Source organism: Lampris incognitus, chromosome 15 (genome assembly GCF_029633865.1).
Source record: "Lampris incognitus isolate fLamInc1 chromosome 15, fLamInc1.hap2, whole genome shotgun sequence".
NCBI lineage: Eukaryota > Metazoa > Chordata > Actinopteri > Lampriformes > Lampridae > Lampris > Lampris incognitus.
Genome location: NC_079225.1, coordinates 17,413,398 through 17,438,446, shown reverse-complemented (window position 1 = coordinate 17,438,446; position 25,049 = coordinate 17,413,398). Strand labels below are relative to the sequence as shown.

The 25,049-nt window shown below is 47.5% G+C and overlaps 2 protein-coding genes across 2 annotated transcripts in view; one reads left to right on the top strand and one right to left on the bottom strand.

Moving 5' to 3' along the window:
* Positions 1-9,118, top strand: part of wasf1 (WASP family member 1) — a 56,142-nt gene extending 47,024 nt beyond the window's left edge. The window contains 3 exon segments of the mRNA XM_056294148.1: positions 6,042-6,405; positions 6,407-6,623; positions 7,268-9,118. Coding sequence (XP_056150123.1) covers positions 6,042-6,405; positions 6,407-6,623; positions 7,268-7,425 — 739 coding nt within the window. The 3' untranslated portion in view covers positions 7,426-9,118.
* Positions 9,119-13,838: 4,720 nt separating this feature from the next.
* kif25 (kinesin family member 25) lies at positions 13,839-23,349 on the bottom strand. Its single transcript, XM_056295157.1, has 15 exons — positions 23,281-23,349; positions 22,976-23,041; positions 21,651-21,773; positions 21,243-21,384; positions 18,866-18,969; positions 18,670-18,755; positions 18,479-18,518; positions 18,308-18,375; positions 18,119-18,193; positions 17,766-17,900; positions 16,838-17,014; positions 15,709-15,863; positions 14,527-14,772; positions 14,100-14,255; positions 13,839-13,990 (listed from the first exon to the last, which is right to left on the bottom strand). Exons 1-15 carry the CDS (start codon positions 23,347-23,349, stop codon positions 13,839-13,841), a joined length of 1,794 nt encoding a protein of 597 aa, XP_056151132.1.
* Between the last annotated feature and the right edge of the window lie 1,700 nt (positions 23,350-25,049).

The following is a 25,049-nucleotide window of genomic DNA, read 5'->3' as shown; positions in this document are numbered from 1 at the left end:
CCCATGGCAATTTTCCCTCTAGGAGGAAAGCTGATTGTGAATATGTCAGGTGGCCTTTGTGGTGGCCTACTTTGCCCACAAGGCTTTATCAAACGCGGTGTGGGTGATGCAGGCGGAGGCAGGGAGGGGTGGGGGGGTAGCTTGATTGAATGGCCAGCTACTTGCATTCTGCCACAGACATACAACTTATGGTCGACCGTAGATGCTCTGCGGTTCACCTTGCCTCTCCACCGGCTGTGTTCTTCATCCTCTAATATGGCAATCTGACGTGTGTTGTGCCCTCAGGCGCGCTGTGATCTCGAGCGCTTTGTAGGTTCTCGTAAAAGGTGTTTTAAGACTTCCTCTGGAGGCATTATCCTAATGTCTTTCTGAAATTCTCGGAGAGTGTCGCATTTCAAAGTTTAATGTGAGATGTTCCGCACCAGTCCCCTTTACCGGCTTTTTAATGGAAGGGCTCACAGGGGCTCAGGCCCCCGGACCCGACGATGTGAAAGGGCCCATGAAGCTCCGGGGGGAAAAAACAAAAGAAAAAACAAAAATTCACAGAGGGAAAAAAAAAATCATGCTTGCCTTTGCTTGGTACTCCTGAGTGTTATGTGTGTTGTGGGGACCATGGGGGGGGGGGGGGTTCAATATCTAGAAAAAATAAATAAAAGCCACCGTGATTGGTAAATGTATGACGTGCCTGTCTTCATTGTCCAATGAAGGAGTTGCTGTTCTTCAACTTTTTCTACGCGTGGCAGTTGCCTGGCTTGAGTGGAAATTTACTTCAGTAGCCTCATTTGCAAAAATGTCTGGAAAGAAATGGGAAAGTGGAGCTTAAACACATAAAAAATATAAGAAAGAGAGGGCAGCGGGAGTCACAGCTATGAAGAAAAATCCCCAAACTGACAGGATATTTCAAAGCTGCAAGCCCCGAGATGGAGACAACCGAAAACCCTCCAGCAGCAGTACTAGTAGCAGAGCTGACAAGTGAAATGAAGAGGACATTGGCGGAATGACCACCTGCTTCCATAGGTTAGCTAGCTGACTAACGAGCTCATGACATTAGCGAATGTAGCGAGCATTAACCGAATTTAGGTTAATGTAAGCTAGGCTAGCTGGCTAGCATTAGATAATGTAGAGTTTTTATTTAGCCCATCTAGTCTAATTTCAAGGTGGTACTTTTTTCAACTCCCAGACTAGACACTAGGGCCTCAGAATCACACCCTGAAATCCTGACAGTTGTAGAAGAACCCAGCCCTGGGACATCAACAGCTGCTGATATTGAACCCCACCGGCTGCAAGCTGTCCCAGCCTCTAACCACCTGCCACAGCACTTGCATACACTAGCTGGCACAGACCCGGGATACTGGGAGGAAATCAACGAGGATGTAGCGGACTATTGGATTAGGGAAAAACTGATCCCGTGCCAGAATTGGGAGGCTAACTTTTCAGGATCTAAACAACAATACAAGCATCAAAAGAGAACTTTTCAAAAAGTTTATTTACCCCAAAACTTGTCAATGGTGAATCTGTACCCTGGGATTGGCTACTCTACTCGCTGTCAAAAGGATGTGTGTTTTGCTTTGTCTGCCAGTTGTCTGGCAACAGTGAGAATGCTTCCAAGTTTTCCGGTTGTGGTTGTAATGATTGGAATTACACAGGGAAAATCTGATTTTGGACTGCGTCAACAGTTTGAGACTGAGTGCCAGTATTGGACGGAGGTGCTAAAAAGGGCCGTAGCCGCTGTAAGATTTCTGTCTGGGCGTGGGCTTGCCTTTAGAGGGGACATAAACAGATATTGGGCTCACCAAATAATTGCAATTGTTTTGGGTGCTGAGAATCAGTCAGTTAGGCCCATTCTTGAGAGAGCACATCGGACATTTTGGGAATGCAGACAAGGGGATACCGTCATATTGTTCCACAGCAATTGATGATGAGTTGTTCGGTTAATGGAAGAACAAGTTCTGTCAAAAAGTATAACTAACATTCAAATAGCCAAGTATTTTTCCATTAGTGTGGATTCCACTCCAGACACATCACACACAGATCAGCTCACATTTATTATGCACTGTGTGTCCCCAGAGGGATCTATACAGGAACACTTCGTGAAATTCTTGCCGATGAACAGTCACACAGGGGAGTCTATTGCCAATGCTATTTTCTCTGTTCTGGGCGAGTTGGGCATAAACAGTGACAACTGTCATAGACAGTGCTATAACAAAACCAGCAATATATTGGGACTATATAAAGATGTACAGTCACGAATAAGGAACATCAATCCACTGGCCAAATGGATGCCTTGTGCTGCAGATACTCTGAATTTAGTTTGAGTAAATAGTGAACTGCTGCCTTCAAACAGATGAGTTTTTCATGTTTGTTCAAAGTGTATTCAAATTCTACTCAAACTCCATTTCACGGTGGCAGATTTTCATGTCAGGCCTCGAACCGAATGCAGACAGGAGAATTCAGACTCTGGAGTCATCATTTGACACAAGGTTTTGTGCCCATGCCAAAGCTACCAACACATTGTCTGAATTATGCCAGCATCCACAACTCGCTTCTTAAAATCACAGAAGATTTTTTAGTTTTTCCCCCCTTTTTTTCTCCCCAATTGTACTTGGCCAATTACCCCGCTCTTCCAATCCATCCCAGTCGCTGTCCCACCTCTGCCGATCCGGGGAGGGCTTCAGACTACCACATGTCTCCTCCGATACATGTGGAGTTGCCTGCTGCTTCTTTTCACCTGACAGTGAGGAGTTTCGCCAGGGGGACGTAGCGTGTAGGAGTATCACGTTATTCCCCCCAGTTCCCCCTCCCCCCCAAACAGGCCCCGCGACCGACCAGAGGAGGTGCTAATGCAGCGATCAGGACACATACCCACATCCGGCTTCCCACCCGCAGACATGGCCAATTGACCCTTCGCTAAGCCACGCCCCCGAAACGCAGACTGGCCAGTCACAGCGCAGCATAGGACAGGCTCCGACAGAGGTCCGACACTTTCATGGCGGCGCTCCGTTGACTCCGATACAAAAGTTTCAGATTTTCTTCATTTTCGAGCTGGTTTTGTGGACTTTTAGCTAGTTATGGTTAAACGTTGTGCCTGGGCCACTTGTAACAGTGACACTCGTTACCCGGAGAGGTTGGAAGGAGATGTAAGTTTTTTTTCCCTTTCCAAAACCAAAATCAAATCCTGAAAAGTGTAGGCTGTGGATAAAGCTCAGTGGACATCCTCAAATCCAGTTGAACCCCTCAAAGATCAACAAGCACAGCTTTGTCTGCTCCAAGGTAAGTAATTGCTTTTATTAACCGTAAAATAATGTTAAAGCCTGGCGGACTTAGCAACAGTAACTAAGGGGGGCGGGCCTTAGCGAAGAGTGAATTGTATCTGTAGAGACGCCCAACAAAGCTGGAGGCAACACGGGGATTCAAACCAGCAATCCCTGTGTTGGTAGACGACGGAATAGACCGCAATGCTACCTGGACGCCCTAAAATCTCAGAAGATATGAATCAAAACATAACCACACACAAGGAAGCTCTGGCTCTTTGCAGGCAGATGCAAAGGCTAGAAATAACTTTTCTGTGCAATCTATGGGAACCTGTGCTCCAACATGTCCAGAAAACTAACATCACACCCCAAGAAGTTGAGCTTGACCTCTCCTATGCAGTGGAATTGGTATGCTCACTGAGGGATTAGTTCTACGGCATGGATTTGGCAGGTTTGAGTCTATGGCAAAGGAGCTGATACCGAGTGTTGCAGAGACTTACAAGGCCGACACAGATAGAGGGATACAGCGTAAAAAACAACCAACTGAATCATCTGAGCCAGATGTTGGAATGACAATGACCGGCTGGGAAAATTTTGCAGTGTATGTTTTCATTGTGATCATTGATATCCTTGTGGCAGAACTAGACCGGAGGTATGAATCCTATAATGCACTGAATAGCATCTTTGGATTTCTAAATAAAATTCACATCCTCTCATCTCAAGAACTTCACTCAGCTTCTGAATACCTTTCAGATTTACATTTGTTGACGAAATAGAGCACGTGGAAGAGTGGGTGTGGACTAGCTGTCCTGAGTTGGTGTAATTAACTCAGGGCAGATAAATTGTTTCCACACCCAAAATGAAGATACCAGAGCCAGAGAGAGAGAGCTAGTCTCTTGCTATATCTATTGAAGAGACTTTTTAAGTCTTTTTTCATATGGTTTTAACTCTGGTGTTTTTAATAATTCCTTTAATAAATGAGCTGTTGTGCCCTCATTTATGATCCTTGTCCATGTCTCTGCTCGGGAACCCAGGTGGTGGCAGCATATTGCCACAGTGGTTTCCCGGTATGGGTGCCCCGCCAAGGGAAAGGGACATGGAAGGCACGCCGAGAAGAAAACCCTCAACTCAGGTCGCAGCATCGGGGGAAGAGAAGAGAAGGCTGGTGGAGTGAAGATGATGCCAACCAGTTCCTGAGGGACAACAGGCCCATGCCCGATGCAGCCCTACCTGTCTAGCTCTCTGTTGGCATTTTGCCCAGTGGCAAACCCTGTGGTCCATAGTCCAGCTGCCTTGCTACAGAGAATGTGACTGCCTCTCCCGGTCTGCAAGGATGAATGGTGGGGAGCTGCCTCATGGAGAGTACTGGGGGAGAGGCATCATTGATGGAGCTGGCCTTCCCGGCGGGGAGGAGTGGAGGATCGAAGAAAACTCCTTCATCAGCGGACTGCGGGGACATTTTGCACTGGCTAGCCAAGTGCGGTATGGAAACCCAGTCTGAGTCCAGACGGCTAACCACCAGATATATGGAGCTGGTGCCTGAGGGAGAAGAGGAGCAGGAAGGCACTCCCTCCCTACAGTGCCCTCCATGTCCCTGTGCCAGGGAACCCAGGTAGTGCCAGTGTATTGCCATAGAGCAGTTCAAAGAATTCATCAGAAACAAAGAAATTAAGTGTGCAGGCCTTGCTTCAACTAATAAAGAAGATGAACCTGTTATCCGTTTTTCCAAACATAGATAAAGCCTTCAGGATTTACGTAACTCTCCCTGTTACCAATCCCTCTGGACAGCGCTCCTTTTCAAAACCTGGACTTGTCAAGAATAGACTGCACTCTACATTGGGACATGAAAGACTCAGCCACTTAGCATTGATATCATTGGAAAGGGACATTGTTTAAGCCCTGGACCTCATTGCTCTAATCAAGGACTTTGCCACGTGTAAAACCAGGAGGAAGACATTTTAAAGGGATGAACAGACTTTAATACCTGCGGTTGTTATTGAGTCATGCAATATTCTTGTGCTTGCACCACTTGTGATGAGTGGACAGAAATGATTCATGCAGGCCTCACTTGCCCGTGTTGAATGAGTTTTGTTTTTGGAAATCGGTGCTCTCTTTTATTGTGGCCATTTAGACTTTATGGCACTTGAACTTGTTAGGCAAAGGGGGTTCGCTTTCGTGTGTGTGTGTGTAAGCGCACATATGCATGCATTATGTAAGCGAGATGAATATTGGCCTACAGTGAGCCAGCCGGTACCTTTTGGTGATACGGTTTCTGTATGGTGTATGTATGCTTCACTATGGGCTTATGATGATTATATGACTTGTATTTGGTACCGCAACAGGCATAAAATTAAACCGCAGACATGCGTGATTGTTGATGCATTGTATGCAGCATGGCCGATGGTGTGGGCGAGGTTGGAAAAAGTTGTAGCCCCGGGGCTCATGGTACTTTAATGTGGCCTTGGTTCCACGCAGAATGAATCAGAGGCGCAGCAGGTGAGTCAGGACAGGAATATGTATCGCTGTGGCTTTCAGTTTCCGATCACTTTGTTGCCCCGCTTTGCCTTCCATACCAAGTTAGCGCATTATTTTGCTGTCAGTGACTCGAGACAGGGTTCGTTTCAGCTTCAGAGGAGAGGAACATAACCCTGATTTCAAACTGCCCTGCCAACACTTGAACATGAACTAAAGTTTGAATCAAACTGTGAGTGACTCGCTTCTCTCCCTTTGTTTTTACTTCACCCCTCCGTCCTCTTTCTCCCTACCAATCTCTCTCTCTGTCTCTCTCAGCTCCAGTTCGGGTTTTTCCGACAGCAGGCCTCAATCTCCCGCCCGGACCGCAGGCCACAACTCCGGCACCCCTCCGCCCCCACCTCCCCCGCTCCCCCCTCCACCACCCCCCTTGCCCTCCACTGGCACAGGCCTGCGGGGCACTCCGCCTCCCCCCATCCCTCCCCTACCAATCCAGCAGCACCCCCCGGCCATCCCGCCTCCGCCGGCCCCTCTCCAGATTGCCCCAGGGGTCCTCCATCCTGCTCCTCCGCCCGTGGCCCCGCCCCTCCACTCCTCCTCCCCAGCACGCCTCCAACAGGTCCTGGACAAGGGCCCGCCTCTGGTCTCCTCAGCCCACCTGGACGGCTCAGTCCTGCCCCCACCCCCCCCCTCCTCCACCACTGCCCCTTGCCGGGGCACGGAGCTCCTCCCCTCTCCCACCAGGCCCACCCCCTATCCCGTCTTTCCCGTCAGCAGCAGCCATGGCCTCCCCGCCGCACCACGCCATTGCCCACGAAGCAGCGACCAAGAGGCACCATCCTGCCAACCTTCCACCCATCAGCGACGCACGCAGCGTCTTGCTGGAAGCTATTCGAAAAGGTGGGTGGGGAGTCTCTCTTGCTGAATCAGCCCTGGTCTGTTTTATAGAAGTTAACAAATGTGAAAATGAAGATGTTCTGCTTCAATAAACCTCGTAGCTCAATGATGCTGAATTATCATCATACTAACATCTGGCAATCTCTGTCTTAATCTCTGCTCTTTCCCCCTCTCTATCTCTCTATCTATCTATCTGTCTATCTGTTTGTCTTGTGCTCTTACTGCCTTGCATTGACCAATCTCTGCCATCGCCTTGACTACATTCCTATTTCTTGCTTCTCCTTTACTCTCCAGCTGTCCTAGTTTCCTCACTCTCACCCCTTTATCTTTTATTGATCTGACCCTCTCTCTCTCTCTTTCTTGCTCCCTCTCTCTCTAAATGTGAATTGGACATGTTAGTGGCTTACAATGTGGATTTTTAAAATGACCAGCATTGTTGTTCCACTGTATGTTTGTGCATGTGGACTGACGTGAGGAGGTGGGTGAGTTTCTGAAGCTTTTTCGTTTGCCCATTTGCTTCAGTTACCTTTCCCTCTTGTTGTGCCATCTGAGGCTTCATTCAGGAATAACAGGTAGTCAAAAGTCTCTATTTCTGCCCTCTTTCTCCCCTGTCATCTCTATCCCATCCCATCTCCTCCTGCCTGCAGGCATCCAGCTGCGGAAGGTGGAGGAGCAGCGGGAGCAGGAGGCTAAGCATGAGCGGGTGGGCAACGACGTGGCCACCATCCTGTCGCGTCGCATCGCTGTCGAATACTCCGACTCCGAGGACGAGTCGGAGTTCGACGAAGGAGACTGGATGGAGTGATGGAGTGTCGTCGGAAAGAGAGATGTGGGGGGTGAAGTGGAGGGGTTGTAGGATGGTGAGAGACACCAGACTTGTGGCTCCACCTATGTACCCTGTGGTCCCGAACCCTTTACCATCAGAACATCCCTCCAAGAAGAGCCCCCGTGTTCTAGGAATAGAAAGGAGTCCCTTTTTATCTACCACCCTCTGTCCCTCTTTCACCCCCTCCTTCTCGCTCTCTCCCTCCCTCGGCCTCCTTCTCCATCTGGTGTTCTTCACTATGGTTTGTGTTTGGGGCGAATCCTTGCGTCCATCTTGTATTCCAAGAGAAGTTTTTTGTATTCATCCTTCAACCTTGTTCCTGCCGGGTTTCTTTTATTACGAAATCCTTCTTGTGTACGACTGTGTGACATGAAAATAACCAAACTTTCTTTTTTAAAGCACCACTTTTTAGTTCTCATCTGTACGTTGATGTTGTTTGTTAATGTTAAAATGTAAAAAAAAAAAAGGTGGCACGTTGTATCACTCTTCAGATCTCCTTTACAATTTTGCCACCTAGTGGTTGAAAGTGGTATCGAATGAATGCCGTTTTATTAAACTGTCTTTTAAGTTACTTCCTTTTCTAATGCAACATTTGCAGTTTTAATGGGCCAGTGGTTGCAAACAGAAACCACTTCAAGGGCAGCTGCCTGTCATGCCCGTCGGCGGTCAGTTCGTGTTGCTGAGCGGTTTTTAGCTCCGACATCAGGACTTATTTTATTAGTACGAAACAAGCAAAAGATTGTGATGATATATGTGACGATTGTTGTGTGACTGTGGCGAAAATGAAGGCGGGGAAATAAATGGATTTTTTTGGTCAAGTATGCGCATATCTACCAGTCTAAAGTGACCTGCGGCCCATGGGAAACATGATGCCAAGAGACTGATCCGGACCGGCTGAGGTTTTGTGAGTCCCTGTGGTGGCTCTGAGACTCAGTTTGACATCGGGAGCACCCCCCCCCCCCTTAGGCCTCAGAAGGGCTCAGATGGGCACCATACCTCACACGCCGGTCAGTCTTTCTGAAGTACTAACGCTGAGAGAAAAGGCCACGAGTGTGTGCATGTGTGTGTGCGCAAAGGAGGATGGCTACAGTCTTGAGGTTTGAACACACCCGTTCAACGCTGACAGGGTCACGATGCAAAGTGTCTGCCGGACGCCAGCGACGAACCACTCGACTCTACCGAAGGCAGCTTACCCCTCAGACCCCGGTCTGCTCAGCTTCTGTCCAACAGCGAGACGCCTTACCTTGTTGGGATTCGGAGCAGAAACACTTACTCAGAACAGAAGAAGAGGAAAAAGAAAAAAAGAACTTGAGGTCCAATAGCCAGAACCACTCACAATGCCTTCCTTAGGGCTCATTTTTGAAGTTGTCTGCCGTCCTTTTCTTTTCTTTGCTCCTTCTTTTCTTCTACTTGCCTTATTGTGCGTGCAAAACGTATTGTTGAGTTTGATGAATGTATCGTGCTGTTACTACTTAACTTGCCTGCGCTTGTATGGATTAGCTGTTTCTATGTCCGGGGGGGAAATGGGGGAAGGGAAAGCGAAGCCCTGGATTTAAGAAATAAAAACATGAAGAAAAACGGAGGAAAAAAAACACATCAATACTGTATCCCATGTAAGTTATGTAACTGTTGGCTGTAACAGTTTGCTTGAATTAATAAAATTTAATGTTATGTTTCAGCCTCAGCTGGAATGGCTCCCTCGTTTTGTGCAGTGGGGTGAGAATACAACCGGGAGAAGCGGAAGACACGCCAATGTGAGGCTGACTGGAGACAAATATACCAAAAATAAAAACAAAAACAAAAAACAGGATAGACCTACTTTGAAAGAAAATATGAAAAATTACGTATAAATTGGAGCAGTATGAAAATATCTGAAGTATATGTTTAAGAGAGGGTTATGTGTATCTAGTAGTATGATTGAGGTATGGTGTGTTTGAGGGGTTTGAGATGGAGAGGCTTTTTTTTTATGTCCATCTGATCCTGCACGAGGCCGGCACGGTGGCCCAGTGGTTGGCGCTGTTGCCTCCCAGCAAGAAGGTCCTGGGTTCGAACCCCAGGCCATCCCGGCCCCTTTCTGTGTGGAGTTTGCGTGTTCTCCCCGTGTCTGCATGGTGGGTTTCCTGCGGGTGCTCCGGTTTCCTCCCACCATCAGAAAGACATGCATGTTAGGGTTAATACTCCTGCCTGTGCCCTTGAGCAAGGCAATGGAAAGAGGAAGTGGAGTTGGTCCCCGGGCGCTGCAGCTGCCCACTGCTCCTGTGCAATAGGATGGGTTAAATGCAGAGAACACATTTCATTGTAACTGACAACGACAAAGTAAAGTGGCTTTCTTCTTCTTTGTCCTCTCACGTGGTTCGCCCCGGCTCCCACATGACCTACTTTTAGTCATTCTGCTGCCTCTTCTCATTCTGCTGCCTCTGTCACATATCCAGAGCTACTCGCCACTGTCAAAGATCATGTTTTTCCAACGGTGTGAACTCGGTTCACCTCGTTCCCTCACACTCACTCTCTCCTAGTTTTGCTCTCCTCCTCCTCCTCCTCCTCCTCCTATGTCCCTCCGCTCTCCCACATCTCTACCTCTCCCTTTCTAAAGAGAGAATATGATCCTGGAATTTTATTTGCTGTCCTATTACACTTGGTCTACCACGCCAAAAATGTCTAATGAGCTGTTGGCATGTCAGCTTTCAGGTCAGGGTGGCTGATGATACCCAGGCCTTTAACATGTCATCTGTGGGTCTGCTGGGACTCGAGCTTAATCAGCAGCGCTCTCAATTAAAGCACCCATGTATCAAGAGGCCTATTAGAAGTGTGTGTGCGCGTGCATGTTTTGATTACGTAAGACTTTGCATATTGGGGGGTCCGGGTAACGTAGCGGTCTATTCCGTTGCCTACCAACAAGGGGATCATTGGTTCGAATCCTCGTGTTACATCCGGCTTGGCCGGGCGTCCCTACAGACCCAATTGGCCGTGTCTGCGGGAAGGAAGCCGGATGTGGGTATGTGTCCTTGTCGCTGCACTAGCGCCTCCTCTGGTCGGCCGGGGCGCCTGTTCAGGGGGAACTGGGGGGAATAGCGTGGTTCTCCCACGCGCTACGTCCCCCTGGTGAAACTCTTCACTGTCAGGTGAAAAGAAGCGGCTGGCGACTCCACATGTATCGGAGGAGGAATGTGGTAGTCTGACGCCCTCCCCGGATCGGCAGAGGGGGTGGAGCAGCGACCAGGACGGCTCGGAAGAGTGGGATAATTGGCCGGATACAACTGGGGAGAAAAAGAGCTAGAAAAGCTCTATAAAAAAATGCAACTTGATTGACAGATTGGCTGAAAATAATAACAATAAAAAAGACACTGCATCTTGTTTTCATCCTTGTGTAAAACCATACATTTTCAATTATTGATGTGGAGGGTAGAAAAGTATATTGTATCGAATTCGGGAGGGGGAGGCAACCACAGGAACTGCCGCAGCCGGGACGCGAACTCGTATCTCCCGCGACATCGCCAACCGCTCGACTAAAGGGTCCGAGGGTCTACTTATCCATGCACGTTACAATATGTACTAGAAGTAGGGTGTACCTTTGATTACAGTTTGGAAGAAAACTTTTTGACAAAAATTCTGAGAAGTCATCCGCTGCTCCAGATAACTGCACCGCTGGGCTGGAAGTGCCAGCTGCAAGTTTTTGTACTTGGAGGCGTAGGCCATGTTCACACACTAGTGGCTAGGGGTTTACAGATGGCGGGATTAACAAAGAAAGGGCAGCGCAGCTAGTGAGAGATTGTTCAGTCTCGGCTGTTCTGTATGGAGAAGACGCTGCTTTCTCTACCCTGGAAGCTGAACGTTTACTTTTGTACATGCAAATATTATAATAACACATGATATGACAAGTCCTAATATCATGCATCTGAGAAATGTGTGCTTTTGTGATGTGTTTATAACATGTGAACATGAATAAAGAATTCAATACGGCACAATGAGGTAGGGATTCCCTTTCTAGACTGGCAGTGTTCAGATTAACGGTGTGAAGGTGTCCAGCAGTTGCATTTTGCAGAGGATGGTCAGCAGGGTGCGCTCTAACTGCACTGGAGAACCAGATGCGTTGACTTGACCACATCAGGCAATACAGTCAACTGTTGTGTCTATAAACACGGTCAAATCGGCAGCCACACTGATGAGCCAAAACATTATGACCACTCACAGCAGGTGAACCGAATAACGACCACCTCCAAACAGGGGCGTGGGTCAAAGTCTGGGAGGATCGGATGGTAAATGAACAACTGGTTCTCGTAGTCACCGTGTAGGGTGCAGGAGAAATGGGCAGGAGTAAAGACCCGAGCGACTTTGACAAGGGCCAACGTGTTATGGCCAGACGACTGGGTCGTCAGAGCACTTCTGAAACGGCAAGGCTTTATGGGCTGCTCCCGGTCAGCAGTGGTGAGTACCTACCAACAGTGGTCCGAGGAGGGAGCCCAAGGCTATCCCGTCTGGTCCGAACCAACCGAAGGTCTACTGAGGCACAAATCACAGAAAAATGTCATGATGGTTCCGGGATGAATGTGCCACAACACACCCTGCTGCATATGGGGCTGTGTAGCCGCAGACCAGTCAGAGCGCCCATGACGACCCCTGACCACCATCGAAAGCGCCTACAATGGGAACGCGAGCGTCGGAACTGGACCTTGGAGCAGTGGCAGGAGTTCACCTGGGCTGATGAGTCCTGTTTTCTTTTAGATCACATGGATGTCCATGTACGTGTTCGCTGTTACCTGGGGAAGTGACGGCACCAGGATGCACTGTGGGAAGACGAGAAGCTGGTGGAGGAAGTGTGATGCTCTGGGCAATGTTCTGTTGGGAAACCATGGGTCCGGCCATTCATGTGGATGTTACTTTGACATGTGCCACCTACCTAAACATCGATGCAGACCAGGTACACCCCTTCATGGCAATGGTACTCCCTGATGGCAGTGGCCTCTTTCAGCAGGATAACGTGCCCTGCCACACGGCACACATTGTTCAGGAATGGTTTGAGGGACATGATGAAGTGTTCAAGGTGTTGCCCTGGCCTCCAAATTCTCCAGATCTCAACTCGATTCAGCATCTGCGGGATGTGCTGGACTGACGAGTCTGATCCGCGGTGGCTCCACCTCGCAACTTACAGGACTTGAAGGATCTGCTGCTAATGTTCTGGTGCCAGATGCCACAGCACGCCTTCAGGGGTCTTGTGGAGTCCATGCCTCGGCGGGCTGGCGTTGTTCTGGCGGCACACGGAGGACCAACAGCATATCAGGCAGGTGGTCATAATGTTTTGGCTCATCGGTGTATTTCTGTTACATCTCTTATTGTGAGATTATTCTCAAACATCGTGACGCGGTGTCATTCCCTCATCTGGGATTCAAACTAGATTGGAGACATGACTTTACAAGTCATTTGCAAGTGACTTTAGGTGATGATTGATGATTTCTTTGCAGAATTCTCCAAATGTGTCCCCACACTAAAATGTTTTAACTGAAAGCATGTGCAGCATTACATGATACACTGTACATGCATGGTTTATGTTTTCCAAGAATTGATATGGTCGGGAGACTATACTGTGAGCAGCTGCCCACACTATTCATAAGACAGATAAAGTTAGCTAGCTTCCAACACTCAGACTCACGTTTTCCACAATATCTTTATTTCCACCTTTCACAAGACCGACACCTTTCTGTATAGACACTATGTAACTAGGAAGGTGATGACTGGAATACAGCAAAATAAGCATCAATAAAAACATGCAAACTATACATGGATCCATAATAACTAAAAGAAGTGCACGGCATCAAAGCGAAGGCATGGCATGGGCAATATTCCCAGCGAAGACTATGGAAAACTGCTGCGTTCAGAAAGCTTCCGACTCTACACTCTGTAAACGACATGTGCAGCTTACAGCACGACGATGGGATGGAGAACGAAATGATCAGCCTCGGTCTCTCTCCATTCCCTTTACCACTTTTTTGCCACTATTTGTTCACAAAAACGATCCCCTTTCAAAACTACTCAAGTTCATTAAGGTTAAATACAAGCCAGCATGAATAACAATAACATGAATACGGGCATGGGCAGAACAGGGGTGGAAGGTCATACCTTTTATTCCACTCACTTTCATTCATCAGCGGTGCTGTAACAGTGTGAGTTTTTAATTTGTTCCAGGATGAAAAAGTATTTACAAGTGGTTTTGGTTGAAATTTGCTTTAAATGCGTGTCTTAATTTTTTGTTGCAGAGGTATAGATATCTATTTAAGGTATATATGGAATAAATGTACAGACATGGTTATATGTTTCTAATGTAAACTAAATAAATGTGCTTTTGAAATCAAATCTCTCTCTCTCTCTCTCTCTCTCTCTCTCTCTCTCTCTCTCTCTCACTTTATTTTAAGGGTGTTACTCCTCCTTCCGGTTATATTCTTTTGGACCTGGCGGGCTCGCGACCCAAAGCCCAGCGTCTGCAGAGACTCGGTGATGAAGCGTTGGGTGGGAGAGACGCATAGCATCACCAGCAGCTTGGCATCGCCCCCTGGTGGAGATCACCATGAAGGAAACGATAAGGTTCGTATTATGTCAGCAGTCAACAGATGGAGAGATAGTGTATGTGTATGCGTGTGTCGTAGGCGTGCGTGTCTCACCAATGGCGTCCTGCAGCAGGTGTGTAAGCTTGCTATTCCTGTAAGGGACGTGTGGCCTCTGTTCTGCCAAGGCCCCCAGCACGTCGGAGAGAGCGGACAGACTACGATTTATACAGGACGACTCCCACAGGGCGGGGCCGGTAACACCTGACATACCTGGCACACACAAACACACACACACACACACACACACACACACACACACACACACACACACACACACACACACACACACACACACACACACACACACACACACACACACACACTGTATCACCCATTCACATTGCTTCGAGTGATGGCCCAGAGACAAAGAAGAGCTGGCCCAGCTGTTGGAAGTTATTTTCAGGAAGCATATTGTTCCCATGTAACACGCTCATTGAAACTAGCCAGCCAGGCCCAGCCCTCAACAGCGAGTTGACCTTACCTACACACTCACTTCCCGCCAGGTCCACCAGCTGTAGCTTGGTCTTGAAGGGGGTCTGGGAGATGCTGTGCCTCGGAGAGAGGCAGGGCGAGTGCAGCGGAGAGAGGCCAGGGGATGAGGCGGAGCTAGCGAAGAGCTCGTCAGATGTGCGGCGGGCGGTAGCGTTGGCACGGCGACAGCGGGGACTCCACCACTGGTTCTGGGGGGAGCGCTGCATGTCCTTCTTGGCACTCTGCAGCCTGCGGGCTGAACGGGACGGTAAGAACATGTAATGGCGCATCAGTGACCCTCCACCCGAGTCGTTCATGTTAGCAAGGACTGAAAGGCTCATTTCCCCTGTTGGAACTGTGTTTCCTTTGCTGATCGGTATCATAAACAGTTACGTTATTCATAGACCCAAATGAGAGTAAAATTTTACTGTAGCGATTTCGGGGGGGAGGGGCAGTACGGGCACCACCACAGCCGGGACGCGAACCCGTATCTCCTGCACCGCGGGCGACAACGTTAACCAGTCGGCTAAAGGGTCCGGCCCTTTCAGCTAAGGGCTAACGTGTCTACTTATTCGTGTACGTTACACTACCCCCCTCTTTCGGTGACCTTACGGTCTTACCACCCCACTTCTGACACCAATGCAGCAAATTGGGGGAGGGGGGGCAGTCCGGGACCGCCACAGCCGGGACGCGAACCCGTCTCTCCTGCACCGCGGGCGACAACGTTAACCAGCTGACTAAAGGGTCCGACCCCGTTAGCCAAGGGCTAACGTGTCTACTTATTCGTGTACGTTACATTACTTTTGGCCAAGAATAATATGTCTACTAAATAAATGCACCGCCACCCTCGTCACATTCTTGGGAATCATTCTAGTCGATTAAAATGGTTTTACTAAGCGTCGCCATGGTCCTCTGTAAATGTCTTTACTGGTATACAATGCATCCTGCATGCGGTATAAACATATGTGTGAGAGAGTGTGCATGCGCATGTGGATTTATTTTTTTCTCAGTGAAGAAAAAAACTATCCACACATGTCTAGAAAGCCCATCGGGGACAATAAAAGCACGGGGACAGTAATAATCAGACATTTCTTCTTCCTCGTTTGGAACATCTCCTAGTTTAGCACCACTTCTGCAGAGACTCGTGGGGATGTGTGCGCACTGCTTTTTCTGTACGTGTTGTGTTTCTCACCCAGGTCCAGCGGGTTTGGGCTCTTGGAGGAGATGGTCAGGGTGACAATGAGGTGGGAGCGCGAGGAGTCGGTGTGGACCAGGGTGGGACAGTGGGCCCTGAGCTTCAGAACGCTGTTGATCACCTGCATCACCTCGGAAGAGCTGCTCACAGGCCTGAGAGGACACACACACACACACACACACACACACACACACACACACACACACACACACACACACACACACACACACTTTGGTAACACAGTACAGTTGACTTCGATGTGCATTTCAGTTCTTCACATTTCACTGAAGAGCACTGCTCCTAAAGGGGAGTAGTGTTTTAGACTTGCTTTCGGTTGAACGGGGTACCCCAGGAATATGGGGTACCCCGTATTCCCTTTTAAGTCCTATTTTAATCATCATGAGTACTTGTTTGGTTACATAGAAAAGAAACTCTGCTGTTCAGAGACGCTTACCCTCCCCTCTCGATTTAGTACCACAATTACCACCTGTCCCCTCCCTTCACACCCCCTCACAATTACCCCCTTCCTTGCCCCCCCCCCACCACCTATACCTACTGACATAGATCTATTATAAGATCCCTGATCCCTGACAACCTACAGCCCATATCTGCTGACGTTATATTGTATGGATGCCCAGTCTACTGATTGTTGTTGTTTGTCTAGGCAGCCATGAATGATGACGATGACGAGCCAGGATTAGACTAATGGGGTCATGCTAATGAGGTTATGTTGCGATTCTTTGAGGTGCCCGGATTATGCTGTTGAGGTTTTGGTTGTGCCCTACCGTATTGGGGTTTTAGTATAGATCTGATCCTGACCTAATCTGATCCTGTTTACTGTCCTGAAATACTGATCTTAGATTCTGCACCATTTAATTACAATGCAGTGCTGCTAACTGGGGCGCTGTGATGGCCTGGCGGCCTGTCCAGGGTGTCACCTCTGTGTTGCCCCTATCTACCTCTGTCACCCTGCTGATGTGATGTTGATGCTGATGTCTCTTCTTGCCTTTGCCACTATCTACGCCTGAATTTCCCCCACCTGGGGGGATCAGTAAAGGTTATCTTATCTTTAAAACTCTTCAAAAAACGTGAGCAGGGGTCAAGACAGACTCTACCCTCTACTCACTCATATACGAGGTGGGTGACCTGGCTGGTGCCAGAGGAGGTGGTGATGACGTCCCTGCGCTGACCCTCGGCGTTGCCCTCCTCGTCTCTGGCCAGCAGGTCAAACACTTCGTTGTTATACACCTCCACCACTGACACCTCCACCGTGTGGCTCTCAGATGGCTTCTCAGAGATCAGCCTGGAAAACACACACACACACACACATACGCACACGCACACACACACATTACTAAATCCTAAATCCTATCTGTGAAATTAAAGTCCAGTTACATACCACCTAATCTTTTTGTGCATGCTGGGAATTGATGGGAGAATACCTTTAACTGGTGAGCTATGTTACCCCTTAATAAGGGCTGCACATAAAGAAAGTTGTCAGCATACAAAAAAACAAAAATCTACAGTGCAAAATAGAGATCACTCTTTACATAAGTACAAATCTATATTATCATTATTTATTTATTTATTTATTTTAGGATTCCCCCCTTTTTCTCTCCAATTGTATCCCACTCTTCCGAGCCGTCCTGGTTGCTGCTCCACCCCCCTGCCGATCCAGGGAGGGCGTCAGACTACCACATGTCTCCTCCGATACATGTGGAGTCCCCATCTGCTTCTTTTCACCTGACAGTGAGGAGTTTAACCAGGGGGACGTAGCACGTGGGAGGATCACGCCATTCCCTCAAGTTCCTCCTCCCCCCCCGAACAGGCACCCTGAGCGACCAGAGGAGGCGCTAGTGCAACGACCAGGAAACATACCCACATCCAGATTCCCACCCGTAGACACGGCCAATTGTGTCTGTAGGGATGCCCGACCAAGCTGGAGGTAACACGGGGATTTGAACCACCGGTCCCTGTGATGGTAGGCAACAGAATAGATGCTATCCGGACGCTCTATAATATTGCTTGACATGAAAATGTGCCCGGTCCCCCACCTGAAGAGTTCAGCAGCAGCTTTGGGGATGATGCCCCGCTGGGCTCCTGAGGACTCCTCCGCCTGCTGGGAGCCCATCATAGTGTGGGTCTTCCCACTGCCTGTCTGCCCATACGCCATGATGCACACGTTATAACTGCACAGACAGAGCACATCACATCACATCAGATCAAGGATGTCGGTTCGTCATGAAGCTACTATGCTGAAAACATAGGCTGCTTGTATATCTCTCTATTTACTTGTCACATGTCTTCTCTGCTTTATGCCCAGTAGTAAGTACATAAAGACAACCTGAAAAACATCTGCTTATAAAGTCGTATCGTGACTTTACTTATTGATTGGGTCCACACTCACCCGTCCAGCAGAGATGTCAGGAGGGGCTTGACTTCCTCAAACACTTCATCCTGGGAGTCCTTTGGTCCATGCACCCTGTCAGATAAAACCACACGGGTGACTGACGTTAAATCATCACTGTGGTATCACAGTAAATACACACAGACAGACAGACAGAAAGGCGTAACTCGATTACAATATTTGATGTACCTCTCAAACTCAAACATCTTGTTTAGAAAAGGGATTCCAGTCTTCGTACTATTCACCAGCATCGTGTCCTTAAAAAAAAGAGACATGGCAGAAATCAATATAATCTCATGAGGAAAATGTGAATCAGGTCAGTAACAACTGAAAGAAAACACAGTTCATATAGGCCCTTACATCACTGACTGCATGAACCACTTCCTCTGACGAGACACTCCTACAAGAGAACAACACATTGGATTGATTACCCGCCACATGCAGTTACACTGTCATCACTATTCCGTCAACTAGTGGTCAGTTTAAGTAGTGCATTGTGATACTGATGGTAGTTGCATCCTATGCAATCACAGCAACATAGAGCTTGTTACCCTGTTGCAGATGTTGACGACTGGATTTGGTCGAGAGGCAACACTGGCCGCACCCTGCAGTGAACCCTTATGTTCCCTCTCAACTCCTGCAGTCAGCCAAAGAGAGAAGGGCTTTGTCACGTAAACCTCACAGTGCTTATAACCCCCCCCCCAATAAAACAGCGGAGACCCCAGCTTTGTCCTAGACGACCCTCACCACCAGCGTGTTGTGAAGTTCTCTCCTCCGCTGCCTCTCCACTCTGCACCTCTCCTTCTCCTCCTCCAGGGATCGCTCCAGAGCCTCCATGCCAGCCCGCAGACCTGGACAGGAGAAGGGAGAGGTGGTTGAAAGCAATAACCCGGATAATTACCCCTTTCGGTGGTGTTATTCCACAGGATTTAGGCAGCTGAGGAAAGTGAACAACTTCCTCTGAAAACCAGAAAACCGAGGCTTGGTCCGTTCATTTCGTCATGAGTGGGTTGAGTTTACCATGTGGTTTTTCTAAGGTCAGTCTGTGGCAGTCTTTAGTACATATATCAGGCAAACCCCACCAAGCTCAAGCCAACTCCTGAGTGCAAGACACACACACACACACATACACACACGCACACACTCACAAAACCAGCTTATCATGGTATTTTATCTTGTTTTAAGACTCATAATGCTGATTTTCTGACTTTTCTTACCCCGCTGGCAGGTAATATCACTCATTTCCATGAAGTGTTCTTGTGTCAGAGATGACCTCACATCAAGTTTCTTGTTTTAAGATTTCCTATTTAGTGAAGAATTCTCGTAACAAGTCTTGTAATCACGCAACGACTACTCTTTGTTGAAACGAGCAATAGTATCTACCCGCAGAATGAAGACATTTTACTAGCAATGTCTGGAATTAAGCATCATGAGGCTTTAAACAACATGAAATAATCTGATAAGTTTGTCTTTTTACTTATTTGACTGATCTTGAAACAAGGTGAATAAATAATATTAACCCCAAGCAGACTAGAATAGAATAGAAGCCTGCTGCATTGAAAAACCATTGGGGGCTTGGTGAATGTTTATCAAATGGTTGTGTGACCTACCTGACAGTCAGCATGGCTTCAGATGGCCACAGAGCCATAGAAAATATCACAAGTCCCTGTAGTTGAGCCACCTCTGTACCTGAGCACCAGTGAATGGGGGTTTGATACCCTGGCTTGCTTAACGCTGTATGATTTTATGCACTACCCGGCCGAACACGGGCAAAGGGGCTTTTCCAACACAGCCGTGTGACCAGATCAGTTTCCACCCCCACACACAGCGTATGTCACCACTGCAACCAGGTGACACAGGGGGCGGAAGAGAGTAGGCTGTACAACCTTGGTGAAGCACGCTTATGCCTTATGGGATGGAGATGGGCGGAGTAGGAGAGAGACTAGGGCAGGGACCGTATGAGAGGATTATCTCCTCAGCAAGCCTGACCGAGCTATGGCCACGGCACAGCCTCAAGATGGAAAACACAATACGTGAACGGTGTAGTGAAGGGAGTAAGTGAGGGGCAGAGAAAGAAAGAGGGGGGATGTGGAAGAAGAAAGAGATGAAAGGGAGGAAGAAGGATTTGAGCTGAGGGAGAATACAACGAGTGTTGTTCAGTGATACACAGGATCTGATGATGACTCGCTTGTGAGCAACACACAGAAGATGCCAACAACACTGCAGAAAAGACAAACTCGCCAAGTTATTTGATCATTGCTCGTTTCCAGAAAGAGTACTTGCTTTGAGACTGTAAAACTTGTTATGAGACATTTTCACTAAACAGGAAATGGAATGTTAAACCTTTCTTTTTTGAGAGTAAATGTCTTGAAACAAGTGTTATAAGGGCACTTTCTTGAGATGAGCAATGGTTGCCAGTGGGGTAAAAACATTTTACTATCAATACCTTGAAATAAGCATTATGAGACTTAAAACAAGATAAAATACCTTATAAGCTGCTTTTTTTTTTGCAGTGACTTCACTCACTTTTCCCAACGTTTAAGGAGAGGACATCAGGCAGCACCGGTACCGAATGGCTTAGTTGGCAACCAAACTGAGACAACTACTAATAGTGCCAATGTGAGTTCACCGGAGTTCTTGGGTGGGCACCTTCTCCCTCCCATGTCTCCAGAAGGCTCAACAGTGAGTTCTGGTATCCCAGAACTCCATAACCCTCCATACTCACGACCAACACCCTCCACTCATCTCTATCCTGCAAGTTAATTTGATCATTGACAAGAGCCCCACCCAACCCGGTGGCTGAAACCCACTGGAACCATTCATGGAAACTAGTGGCACCAGTTCCATATGGGCCTCCCCATCATCTTCCTCCATTTCTCACTATAAACAGAGTCTGAGAGCTGCACCCCCCCCCCCATCTGTACTGTTCTCTCCTCATCCACAGCCCTTCCAGTTGTGTCAGACAACTCCTTCAGGGCTGATCTCCGATACCAAATTTCTAAAAGGAGCGACACAGACGTCATAACCAAGTATCCTAATTCCAGTTGAGCCCTATTGAAACGAGACTACAGCTTCCTGGCTGACAGCTACTGTAAAGTCTGGTTCAACAGAGTCAGGTACTCACTCTGCATGTTGTCTCCATGTTGATCCTTCAGGGCGAAACCGACTTCATCCACCTTCTTCAGGAGCAGTTTGCTCTGGTCCTCCAGCTCAGTGGAAAAGCCCGTGTATATGGCAAAAACCTCCTTCAGATCCTGGTTCAGCGTCTAAAATAACACCCGGAGACCATATATCTTGTTATCTAGTTGAACACGGCGTGTTACTGTGTGTGTATGTGTGTGTGTGTGTGTGTGTATGTGTGTGTGTTTCAGACTTGCCATTCATCTATAGATTAGGTCACACAAACACACCTATTGCTGTCTCTCTCTCTCTCTCTCACACACACACACACACACACACACACACACACACACACACACACACACACACACACACACACACACAATCACTCCTAGGTGCAGTGGATTTGTACCTGGACTTCAGACAGGAGGTTAGCTAGAGCTGACTGAGTAATCTTCTGTCTATTCCTCTGCTGCTGCCGTTGCTTCTGGGCCATGATCTCGTCCTTGTGGTCCTGAGCCAGTCTCCTTAGGCACTGGAAACAAGATGAGATTGGCACGCTTATGACACCGATAGTCACCGACCGTCTATTCTCCGATTATCACCAACAGAAGGCTAAATCTGGGCAATCGCTCATTTACATTACGCGATGCTCGCTATTTAAACATTCCCATAGCACTGCTGTTTTCAGCCTAGTTCTTGGAGATCAATAAATTCCCTATATTTCCCCCACATGGGGGGAAATATAGGGAACATTACCTGAACAACAGGTGAAACTCTGCTGTCTGTTAGCAAGTATTCTGCCGCACACCACCTAAACAGCCCTACCTGGTGGAAACAGCCCTGTGTGCCACAGGGTGAAACCCAACACATAGGCCAATACTATGATAGAGATAACATTGTGATGTATCGCTTGGAGCTGCAAAAACAGCGAGTTAAAGACAAAGTTAAAAAAAAAAACTACAATTCTTGATCGAACTTTACGAGGAAACTTTATTTCAAAAGGAGCGCCTCCAGTTACACATAAGACACAAACCCAAGAATAACATAGTGGATACCGCCACAAATACTATATCAATTGATTTTTTTTTTCTTCAGCGATGCTCGGTGGAGGAAAATCGATATGGTACCTCACATTAGTTTTCTAACACAGTTTGGGGACACACAGAAGTCAAAAAGAAGTACACACGCCCAGTGACGAAAGTTAACGATTAATTAAAAAGTGAGCACATAGGATACCCAACCAAATCATTCTACATGATTCAATTGAGCTAAATCAATACATATATGATGTTTATCTACCACAGTGATAATTCAGCAGGCTCCCATTCTGAAGATTCAAGTGTACTAGCCCGACTCATCAATGAGGCATCCCGTTAATCTTTTGTTTTGAACTCATCTCAGGAGTCTAATCCCACAGCACACACAGGCTGCCCACCTGGCCCAAACACAACCTCATTCACACACACACAAGTCATTCAAGAGGTGTTGGAATTAAACACAACGGGCACAATGGTGAAGGCCGTCAGAGCAGACCACGGCGAAACCAGAACTCCACAAACAGAACCGAGGAAAGCACACAACCCCCCCCCCCATCATCCTGCAGAGGTCTAACTGTCTCTCTCGTCCATGAACTGAACGTATTTGTAAACTGAGTGCCGATATGTCTTGACGACGATGTATATGTCTGTCTGATACGTGTGAGCAAAATACAGAATGATCTGGAGACCTTCTTACCTCGGCAAGCCTCAGATGAAGAATGGCATTCTCAGTCTCCAACTCAAGTATGCGCTCCTCTTTACTCTGAAAATGGAGTTATATAAAGTCAGATCATATCACATTTTTAAAAAAAGGACAAGTTCAGTTCGGGTTATTATGATAGACTAGTTTCTAAACTAGTTTGACAACATCGAGAGACTGTTCGAAAGGCAGTGCTGGGACAAGTCGTTCTCCAGGCTGGCAGATACAGTATGTCTGTGACTTGGCCACCATCACCGAGCTGCATGGCGCTCATGTATTCCATCATACAGCTGCTTACTCACCCTCAGTTTGTGCTCCAGCAGATGCACCTGATGAGCAAATATTTGGTCCCGGTTTATGAAGAGAGGCATTCTGAAGACTGAATGAGACGATGTAAGGCAGCGAGACCCGGCAGGCCTGCCCGTCTCCTTTCCGTGTCCTCTTAGGTCATTTAATCCGATTAAGGCGCACAGCCACCAACTGTCCAAGCTCTCGGGGATCTGGGAGCTGGCTTTCCATGACACGGACGGTCTGGAAATAACACGGGTGCTTAATATGTATGTACACATTAAACTATTCACTTCCACCCCGGAAACATAAACTGTCGAAAAAGACCTCGGTTGTTATTTTAATGTGACCTCCCCTCTGTTGTAATGGAAATTTTCCTTTTCTGGACCTACACCCAGTAAAATGATTTATGACACCCAACCAACCAACCAACCAGCCAACCGACCGACCAACCGACCGACCGGCACACAGATTATTTTTATTGCTGATTTATTTCAATTACGGTGCTACATCCTTCAAAGGACCCTGCAAAGGCCGAACCGAGCGTTGTCTTTTTTGCGTCACCAGCTGTTCCCGCCCTCACCCTTCCATCACAAAGCGCCGCTCCTGTCGCTTAGCAACCTTGACAGCTGCAGTTGACAAACAGCAGTGGAAATGGAACCAGAGATGTTTTTCCTTTTTTCTTTTTCCTTTTCTTTTTACCATTTACTGGAGGAAATTGAGACGGTTCACCGCCAATGCCAGCGTGTGATGTATCTCCGTCTGACAGAGGACCATGGCCAGGTAAATTAAGATTGGCTTAGCTGTTTACTTTTAGCCAACAGTAATGTTAATATTAGCTAGTTAACAAATGGCCAATGTCATTTAGCAGACAATATAATTTGACAGTATAATGTCATATGTAAAATGACCCTAACCTTACTTAAATATAAAAAATGGCCTTGTCATTAATCAGCAAAAACAGGTTGAGTAGATGGATAAACAGACAGACAGACAGATAGATAGATTAGATAGATAGATAGATAGATAGATAGATAGATAGATAGATAGATAGATAGATAGATAGATAGATAGATAGATAGATAGATAGATAGATAGATAGATAGATAGATAGATAGATAGATAGATAGATAGATAGATAGATAGATAGATAGATAGCCTTTAATCCATGGCTGATGTCATTTAACTTTGACAATAGAATTTCATACCTAAAATGGCACTTTAATATTAAAAAATTATCTTGTCAGCTAAAACAGGCTAATTAGATAGATAGCCTTTAAGCCTTATCTATCTAAACATCCCACAATTAATATCTAGCTGTTGTTTAACATTTTTTCTCCTTCTTTCCCTAAACCAGCCCAGCTACAGTATAACCTGAGTGTTCCTGTGCTGGACAGGGTTTTCAACCAGAAGGACACATGACCTGATTTTTGGCTGAGCAGGGAGGCCCTGACAGTGCTGCTGGACCTTCTCAACTAGGAAGAGAGACACGGATGGGGTGCCCCAATCAAGACTCTGGTGTTACTTTTCTGGCTGGCAGGCGGGGGCATCGTACAGGGTGGTCTCCAGAGTGTTTGGGATGCCTCATTCCACCGTTCACCGCATTGTCCATAGGGTCAGTGAGAAGCTGGTAGCCATTCGACACAAGGCCATCCACCTCCTGAAGACTCTGGAAGACCTGGAGGTAGTATCCTGTGGGTTTGCAGGCCTGGCAGGGCAAGCCTTCAGGAAAGCAGCAGGAGCAATCGGCAGCTGCCATGTCCGCGTCAAGCCACCGAATTCC

Excerpts from the sequence above, each read along its gene's own strand:
- kif25 (XM_056295157.1), bottom strand. The coding sequence starts at position 23,349 with ATGCCTCTCTTCATAAACCGGGACCAAATATTTGCTCATCAGGTGCAT. Across the intron at positions 18,756-18,865 it reads AACTTCACAACACGCTGGTG|GAGTTGAGAGGGAACATAAG; the intron begins GTGAGGGTCGTC and ends GGCTGACTGCAG. Across the intron at positions 18,194-18,307 it reads AAGATGTTTGAGTTTGAGAG|GGTGCATGGACCAAAGGACT; the intron begins GTACATCAAATA and ends TTTATCTGACAG.